A 9,752-nucleotide genomic window follows, 5' to 3' on the forward strand; every position below is an offset into this window, starting at 1 on the left:
ATTTAGGAGCAATGCTTGGGGCCAACAACTTTTGTTATTGGTAGCCAGCAAATAGCAATCAATGAGATTTAATGGTGTGAGATTGAGGTGAGATTTCATCCAATGACTCACATTTCTCTGCTGGTTATATGCTGACTAAAATTCAACAAAACTGCTGGCTTCCTAAACTTTTCCATTATTTATTTCAATAATTAATACATTTATTTTATTTATTTAAATAAAAATATTTGTATTTTATCCTTATTTTTATTTAAAAAAACTTTTTTCTAAAAAGAATCACTTAAATATTTTTGAAAAAAACCTCACCAAACAAGTCCTTATTCCTAAACCCTCTCACTCTAAAATAGATTTTCCAGTTAGAAAGTAAGAAAGCTGAACTTTCACACCGCACAACCAAATTAACATCCCAATAATTAGAAGCCAAATCAAATTAAATCGAATCCCTTCTCTATCTCTTCTTCTACCGTATTTTCCGTCCATCACACAGCAAAACATTCTCTCCACAAAACTTTTCCGACAGCCCCACCGCCACCACCACCCATGGACGAGTTTCCACCGTCACCGCCACCTCCACCTCCTCCTATGACCCTGGACGGAGCTGAAAACGACGCAGTTTTCGCCAAAACGCTCGTGCTGAGCAAACGCGAAGTAACCGCTCGTCGGCTCCGCCGAACGAGGCAACTCAGACGGTGCTACAGAGGGCACTACTGGGCTCTAATGGAAGAGATCAAGTCCAAGTATAAGGAGTATTATTGGACCTACGGTAAGAGCCCCTTCAAGGAAACCAGCGGCGTTAACCACGCTGTCGTTTTGGGCGACGAGAACAATAAGAACGCAAACGGCGGCAACGAGAGGAACAATAATGCCGCTTTGGGAGTTGGAGGAGACGACGTCGTTCGGTGCGCTTTTGGTGGATGTAAGATTAAGGCTATGGCGCTTACTAGGTACTGTCACGCTCACATACTTTCGGATCCCAAACAGAAGCTCTATCGGGGATGCAGAACCGTAGCTAAAAAGTGAGTTCTTTCTTACTCCAAGTTTTTTTTTCTTGCAATTTTTGCTTTGGTTGATAGGTTTTCTTGCAATTTGAAATTATTTGAAGTATTGTATTTTTAATTTTTTGCTTTTTATGTTCGTTTTCATGTTGTGCTTTTTTCTTTTAGTTGAATAGATGAATGGAATTCTTTTATCATAATGCGTGAGGTTTGGAAAAGATGGGTTAAAGTTTCAGAGAAGTAACCTGCTTTGTTTGTGGTTTAGTGTTGCATGATAATTTTGCACTTGTTGATGCTGGGTTAGGAGACCAATCCCCATGGTATCCTTACCGCGTAATATTGGGAAAGGAAACTAATTTAAGTATGTCAGGCTTACTCTCCAAGGTATCCTCACCTCGAGTCTTCTCAGGTGGGAGTGTGTCTCTATCACAATGCAAAACCATTGATGATAGATAATTAGAAGTGTCTGGTAATATGTATATTTAATTTCCTTGTGTTGAAAATGTGCACTTTACCCCTCTGTAGTGCACCTCAACGTTACAGCATAGTTTCTGAATGCAAATGGCGGCTCATGGTGGAGAGCAAAAGTTCTGCCATAGGATTATGGCGAATGGCGTTGTGAGAAATGGTGGAAATGTTAGATAGGACTGAAAATACATGTATATCCACAAAATGCAGAAAAGCTGCACATGTAATAGATTATAAAATGTAAGCAATATAAGCAACCTTTTACTCGTAAGGGTGCAATTAATTCAGCTAAGCAACAAATAAAGACGACATTAAGTCAGAAAGCACAAAAATACAAAGACATAAGAGCTTAAGTGCCAACTATGGCATAGTCAAATACTAAAAACTCAAAAGAAACACCAAAGGCATTGTCTCAACTCTCATCTTGTATTTAAACTAACAAATGAAGTATCTGGATTGGCTAGAGATGAAATGGAAGAGGAACGAACGCCAAGAAAAAGACTAAAAATAAAACTGATACAGTGTATTGAACAATTGTAACAGAAGCAGAGTCTTGAAAAGAGAGCGGAGAGAAAATTTGGAAAAAGGAAAACCACCTAGAGTGGAGGAGGAGAGCCAACTGGTGGCAGCGGTGATGCCTTGATAGCTTCTTTCTCAAGCAGCAGTAGTATTGACTTTCTTCCTAAAGGTCTGGATGGTTGCATAGTTTGATTTAATTAATAATCACTATCTACATAATTTGTTTGTTTTGGTAAAAGTCAAGCATTTTTTATTTAGAAAATTTTATTTAGCACAGACAACCCATACAAAGTAATACAGATGACATAAGATGCTTTTATATATATATATATATAATGCTGTCCTGATTGCTGTCATTCATTGGCTGAAAATGCAACTACTTTCATAATTATCTCATTATACCAAACATTTATTTTAAATGGTAACCCTATTGGTCAGTTTGTTTTATGCTTTATGCTCACCTCAATCTTACTTAAGTTCTTGGAGAAAACCATGTTTTGGACTTATGGATGCTTTGCTTACTAAAAGAATATCTTATTTTGTATTCAGTAGTGTCATATGACACTTGCTTACCAGCTATGCATACTAGTTTATGGATTCAAGCTAACTAAAGAATCCAAGCATTGCACTATATTGGTCAACAATGTCTTGCAAATAGTTTATTCTTTGGTTGCATACAGAAATATCACTATCACCTGAAAAACTCACACCACATCTGTTGACTTCTGTTCCTGATCTAATTGTACATCATGGAAGCATAAATGCATAAAGTTTCACTTCACCTTCTACCACGGTTTCTAGATTCCATAGAGACAACTTCCTTATCACAAGTTGTGTTTGTGAATTGAGGATTTGGAAGGGAAGGGAGCTCCTGGAAAGGCTTGATGATTAATTATAAGTCTGATTTCTAATTCAATTCATTCCTTCCCTCTCTTTCCCGTTATTGCTGCACAGGATTGCCAATTAGCACTCCCTAGAAGATTCTACACAGTTCGAACTACCAACTCAGGGAGAGGAAGTCTCTCCAGTTTCTAACAGAATTCACAACAGAAAATGCATAGTAAACTAAGCTAACTATAACCTAGCTATTTATAGGCAGTGAGGAATAGAGTCTAACTAACTTATCAGCCAGCTGGACCATGCTAACAACAACTAAAACTGCCAGTTAACTGCTACTTACCTCTCCTTTTGTAACACAGCCCGAACCTGTTAGTAGTAGGCGCCTCTCTATCAATTTCACTTACAAACATACCCTTCGAGTTTTTTATCCCTACTTGCTGTTCAAGTATGAGAAGCTTTGTTTGTAATTGGTACTATGTTCTTAATTTTAAAGTCTGAAATCTTAAAGAGAAGTCTAGGGGGCCAGCAGATTTTGTGGTTTTTAGCCATCAATTAGCCATCAATGATGTTTTTAATGGTGTGAGATTACATCTAAGGGTGTAGAATCATTCAATTTGCTTTTGATGGTTAAGTGCTGACCAGAATTTAACAAAAGTGCTGGCTCCCTAGCACTTCTCAATTTTAAAATTGATGCTTTGCCCTTTTCTATTTTGATGTATCAAAATATTGCTGTCCTAATTCCTATGCATAATAATTACCATTTTCTCAGACAGACAAATTTACTGATAAAGGTTTATGGCTCTATGCAGTTTGCCAACAGGGCCTTCATATTGTAATAAACCAGTGTTGAGGTCTGTGGTTCCTGCTGCTTGCACAACTCATTACCAATTAGGTGAAAAGTGTCTTCTTCGTGCTGTAAAAAGGGCAGGCTATAATGTCCCAATTAATCGTAAGCCTAATGTGAAGTTACATGTAGTAGTTAATGAATTTGTTCGCCAAATCCAAAATAAACGAAAAGTTGCATTGAAAGCAGCTGTATCTAAAGTTGAGACTCAATAAGAAACAAGGTTAAGTTTCTTATTGTTTAGAAGATGATTGATTGTCTAAAGACATTGCATGGTGTTGGGCATATTCCAATATCTAGGAGAAATTGGTTAATGATTTGGTGTTGAAGGATGATCAATAAGAAATGTACTTAGATGTCTGTACATCATAAGTATTCCAGGTATGTCATTTTTTTTTCTTTTCTTGTTTAGACACATATTTTGACCCTATGAGCAGCATTGCAATATTTCAATTGTTGATTGTTACTAATAACCAGAATTTCTTGACATGGATTAAGAATCCTTTTGTGAATCAATGAGAACAGCAGTAAGCCATAATTAGTTCATTTGATACGTTGAAAGTTTTGGGGTTTACTTAATGACTTATTGATCATTTGACAATATTGCACTAGAGACTTTCTACTGCTGCAAGAATGTCAAAATGATAACTTGAAACTGAAAGGTTCAACTGTTCCATTCAATTTCAAAGCTCTCTTGACTAGCTACATGTTTATAAGGATTAGTGGATGTGCTTGACAGTTTTGTTATTTTAGTTCTTGCACTGCAAATGCTCCTTAGCTCCTCTAAAGCAGAAAAATTTAATTTAGAGGGAAAAGATGGAAACTTGTGAAATCTCAGTTTTTAGTGATAAAACAAATGGTTGATGTTATGATAAATTGAAATCACATGCGTAACTAAGCCCGTGTTTGTCAGAATCCACTCAATTTTGTCATTAAGATATTCCTAAAATTTGTAAGTTCAAGTGAGCTCCTTACCTTAGAGGAGCTAAAATCCATTCAGTAGTATATAAAAGCTGGTTTTTAGAAGTAGGTGAACCTGGGTGGATACTTTTAATGTTCTTTAGGAGCATATTGCATAAACTGCTCCCTTTTCTATGTACGGCGAGAGTGTTAGAAGTAGAATTTATAGTTATATCCTGATGCATAACATGAATTGAAAGGACCAAATAGTCCATAAATTGACTTGTAAGGCTTTTTACGTTTTACTCTTTAACTCTACAACATAAGAATATAAGTTAGTAGTACTATCACTACTGGTATAAACAGAATCTGGAAATATTTATAAGCACCAAGTGGGAAAGGACTTCTGCTATTATTTTTTTACTGTTGTTGTCATTGTAATAGTTGTGTTGCTCAAGTAAAATGGATTAAGCCAATTCACCTTTGAATTAGTTGAAAATTTAGTTTAGGTATGTTCATGATATTGTGTTGGAATTAAATGATTATGACAAGTGAGTAATATGTTAAACTGTGTTTGTTTCTGAGAACATGACAAGACAAGTTATTAAGAACAAGACACAAAGGACAGAGACACAAAATTGTGTTTTTATGTTCTGTTTGGTGATAAATTATAACAAATTTGATAAGAAAAATATAATAATAAAAAAATATAATCATAAAAAATTAACAAAAATAACAAAAAATAAAATAAAAAATAAGTTGTGTCTCTTGTTAGTGTCTCTGTGTCCTTCATGTCAGGATGGATACAAAATACACTAATTCAGTGTTTCTGGATACATTGTCTCTGTCTATGTCTAATCTGTTAAACACGATTTTATGTCTCCGTGTTCCGTCCCTGAAAACAAACGCAGCCTTATTAATGTGGATTTTACTGATGAAATTTTGGTTTGCACTGACCTGAGCCACATTTATGTGTTAACTTGGTACACTGATGAGCTGTGTTTGGCATTCATCATGGGATTATAGGTTTCCAAAATAGGGTATTAGGTATTGGCAGCAGAAATTGACCTATGTCCAGTGCCTTCAGGGGGAATTGAGTGGTTTAGTCTTGCCTCTAGCTGTATAACGCATCCATTAAGGTAGAAAGTAGCTAAATTCCTTTTCTTGGTTTGATTTTTTCTATGAAATATGGCTTAATATTTTCCTAAGTAATCAAATCCATCATCATACTGCATGACCCAACTATCTCAATCAACCTATGTGCATCTGTCATAGCATTGCTCTATGCCTGCCCTTGTTGGTGACTGTGTCGTCCCTCATCTGCTGTTCAATTTCAACGGCATGATATGTATTATGAATTGCCCCCATTACGATAATTATTGTTGTTTAGAATTCATCATTTTGCTGCATTTGGATTCAGTAGAACATGGGCAGTATACTGCAAAAAGTTTCTTATACTCATGCATTATATGAATTTTAAGTTCTGAACATATTGACTGCATGTGAAGAAGTAATAGATTGATTCTTTCCAAATTTTATGATTCCATTGTGTTTGGGATTTGGTTGGTAGCATTTCGAAACTGTCTCTTGTACAAAAACACAGAGACAATGAGTACATAAACCTATTTGGTAGCTTAGACAGGTATAAAGGCAACTAGGTTTTTCTATCCTCCCAAAAAGTAGGGCAATGGAGATAGGACACTGAAAAAATTTCACACTTCTCTTGGGATCGATCTTCATCTTTGTTTGTCTCTATCTTTGCATCTGTTGTTTCACTGTTCTTATATTTGTATCCCAAGGGAGTTTCTAAACACTACTTAGTGAAGTGAAGATGCTACCTTCTCTAAATAATTTATGATTGGATCTCATTACCACTTTTTTTTTGTTACGAGTGCCATTGAATCTTATTTGATTGACTAGTAGATCATGGAGTTCTAGTCTTAATGTATATATAATCACACTTTTATTTGTGGTTTAAATACGATTTTCGTCCCAAAAGATATTGTAGATTTTGATTTTGCTCCTTACATATATTTTTTTTTATTAAGGTCTATTTTTTTTTCTAAAAAGTTGGGTTGACACTATTATTTTGTTTGGTTTTCAGTCTCTGTATAATTCGTTTTAAGTCCTTAAAAATTATAATGATTTGGTCTAAATCATTTTGGATAAAACCATATTTTCTACAATTTATCTAGTCTTTTAATTTTAAGGTAGTAAAATCAATTGATATTTTTTTTTGAAATATTTGGACTAACGTGAATATGAAATCTTCTAAGAGTCAACCAAATGTTCTTAAAATTTAGACTAAAGACCAATCCCTTTTCCCCCTTTGTTTAAAGATGAAAACCAAATTCACGATATTTATAATGATATAAATATATTTAAAGCTTTGATCCGTAGAATAATGTATAAAGCTTTTACTTTTTGTATTTATAAAAATAAAATAAAAAATTATATTACAGACATTGCAATTCATACATAAGGATATTCTTCTTCATGCAACTTAGATCGCAATATATCATTAATGTGAGTGTGGCTTATGAATTTGCGATTTTGATCGCCAAACTGTACATATTAAACCCGAAAATCTAGTTTAACTTGTTATAAAATTTGGTGAGAATTATGTATCAATTCAAACAGAAAGAGAAGGATCATGTGAATGTGTATGACCTACTTGCGAAGATTCAATGAGATGAAAGTAGGTGTCTAACAATTTTACCTTCATGTTTGTTTCATGTTGGTCCAAATTAAAATAAACAAGGGGTGGACTGTAGAAGTAACTCGGCCAAGAAGAAACTAGATTTTGTATTTGATCCATTTCTTGTTTCTTATATATATTGTGTTAAAAGAGTCATACACTTTAAGCAACTTGAGCTAGTCGGAGTAGTTAGCTCACTCATCTGCTTAAATAAGTATCGAAAGTTCAAATTTCGTCTTATATATACAATAATTCATTAGCTAGTGGCAAATATCATACACTTTTTCTTAAATTGTTTAGGCTCATTTAATTATAATTTCATAAATTAAGAATTTACTTTTTATAAATTATTGATAAATCACTTATAAATTAATATTTACTCTCTAAAATGTCGGCTCTATTTAAGAAGTTTGTGATTGATTAATAAATAATTACATATATAAGACAATATTTAAAAATTATAACACCTTTAAATAAAAGAATGAGCTAATCAATATATCAATTAGAGATGTTTTGTTCACTTTACCACTTACCACAACTACTTCCCTGCAAATTTGTGCCTAGAATTTAGGAAATCAAAGAATATACTCTCTTCTCATCAAAGGAACCCATATATTCCCATGCAATCACGAGGCAGCAACTCCAAAGATCCATAAGTTGCTATCGTGGCCTTGCTGGTAGGGTGTTTGCGGTGCAGTTTAAATCAGTTTTGAGTCAAAAAATCATTCGACCTAAAAACTAATTTTACTTGCGATGCAGTTTGGATTGGATGCTTTTAAAAAAAAAATCCGATCCGATCCGATCCAATTTCAAGCGGTTTGAATTGGATTGAATTTGCGGTTTATAAATTAAAAAATTAAATACATATAACAAGTCTCAATATCAAATTTTAAATAATCAACAATGACATAACAAGCCCTAATAATATCTTAAAAAGCAAACGATAACATAACGATAGAAATAAAATTATAGGTTAGTTAAAATAAATAAATAAATAACATTTTGAATATAAAATATTTATTAAATAATAATAATACATGAATAATATAAAAATTTATAAAAAATTGAACATGTTATAAGTATAATTGTAAATATAATAATAAAATAATAATATTATAGCACATTGTGCGGTTTGGATTGGATTGAATCGGTTATGAAAAGTAGATCCGAAATCCGATCCGATCCAGCTGTTTATACAAAATAAAATCCAACCAAATCCGAATTAGTATGGTTTTAATCGGTTTTTGGTTTAAATTGGATTAGATTAGAGGTTTAATTTAGATTGGTTTAGATTTGAACACCCCTATTTGCTGGTATAAAACTTGTTCAACTTGAAAAAATTGTTATTCATTTGACAGTGTAAATCAATTTATTTTTTTGCTATATATATAATTTATTATTTTTTCTCTTTTTTATTATGGGGGAGTTCTGCAAGAAAATTTTGTCTGTGATCTATCTTAAAAATATAGAGAAGGCAAATGTATTAACTCAAAGTAGTTTTCAGCAAGGCATCAAGATTGGAAAAATAACAGACTTGAAAAGTTGGATTGAACAAATTTAGAGTAAAAAATAGAGAAGTTTTTTATGTGTTGTGATTTGATAAATAAATTTTTCAACCATGGTACTTGGACATTAAAATCAATTCTCAAAATTGGTTATCGGTATAACAGGTTGAAATATAAATACATATTAAAAATAAATTAAACTCGTATATTTATATACAAATATATTGATAACAGATTCTAATATATAAATAGTATTTTTTTTTTGTAAATTTTCCGTGACAACAGAATCATCGTATTTTTAGCATAAAACTAGAGGATGAAAGAACCGAAACAATGAATTTGGTGGTATTTACTGTTAAACCACTCTTCCACCTTAACCCATGACAACAATAAAGAAATCTCACGGCCTACAAATTTAACCCAAAAGAATACAAAAATTCAGTTATAATTTTAGTCTTTATTATTATCTTATCTTTATGTTATCTTTATTTATCTTTATCTTATCTTTATTTGCTTTTATCTTTGATAGGACAATGCTCTATATATATTTAGTTTTACCTTTATAGTTTATAATTTTAATCAATTAACAATCAATAAAAATTTTTCATCTTTTCTTTTCTTTCCTTTCCTTATTCTTTCACAATTTTATTATCTTTGCATACTCTTTAAATACTCTTTCCGTTTTATTATGGTATCAGAGCTCCTCTTGAGCTCTACTGACATCTATGGATAAACCAACCAATTCAGATCCTAAAACTCCTTCGACCTTCCCTCCCACTATGAATAATCAACATTCCTACTCTGTCTTAGGTCAAGAAAAAATGACACACGAGCAACTTCGTGAGGAGCCTCTTTTGGATCTTTCGTCAGCCCAACACTTTTCTTTCATGGCACTTCCTTTTAATAAAGAAACTCGTCCTTCAAACCCACTTGAGCTTTTGTCAAGTCCAACTACTCATTATCTTTGTTCTTTCAATACTTTT

The 9,752-nt window shown here is 32.9% G+C and overlaps 1 protein-coding gene across 2 annotated transcripts; it reads left to right on the forward strand.

The window, feature by feature from the left end:
• Positions 1 to 311: 311 nt before the first annotated feature.
• LOC112715374 (uncharacterized) lies at positions 312 to 4,139 on the forward strand. 2 transcript variants are annotated; one of them, XM_029289636.2, is made up of 3 exons: positions 312 to 1,016; positions 2,007 to 2,151; positions 3,632 to 4,139. In XM_029289636.2, exons 1-2 carry the CDS (start codon positions 541 to 543, stop codon positions 2,104 to 2,106), a joined length of 576 nt encoding a protein of 191 aa, XP_029145469.1. In that variant the 5' UTR covers positions 312 to 540; the 3' UTR covers positions 2,107 to 2,151; positions 3,632 to 4,139. The 2 variants fall into 2 exon arrangements, with proteins under 2 accessions (XP_029145469.1, XP_025622913.1); XM_025767128.3 differs by lacking the exon at positions 2,007 to 2,151.
• The last annotated feature ends 5,613 nt before the right edge of the window (positions 4,140 to 9,752 follow it).

The sequence above is a fragment of the Arachis hypogaea genome, chromosome 10 (assembly GCF_003086295.3).
Source record: "Arachis hypogaea cultivar Tifrunner chromosome 10, arahy.Tifrunner.gnm2.J5K5, whole genome shotgun sequence".
NCBI classification, from domain to species: domain Eukaryota; kingdom Viridiplantae; phylum Streptophyta; class Magnoliopsida; order Fabales; family Fabaceae; genus Arachis; species Arachis hypogaea.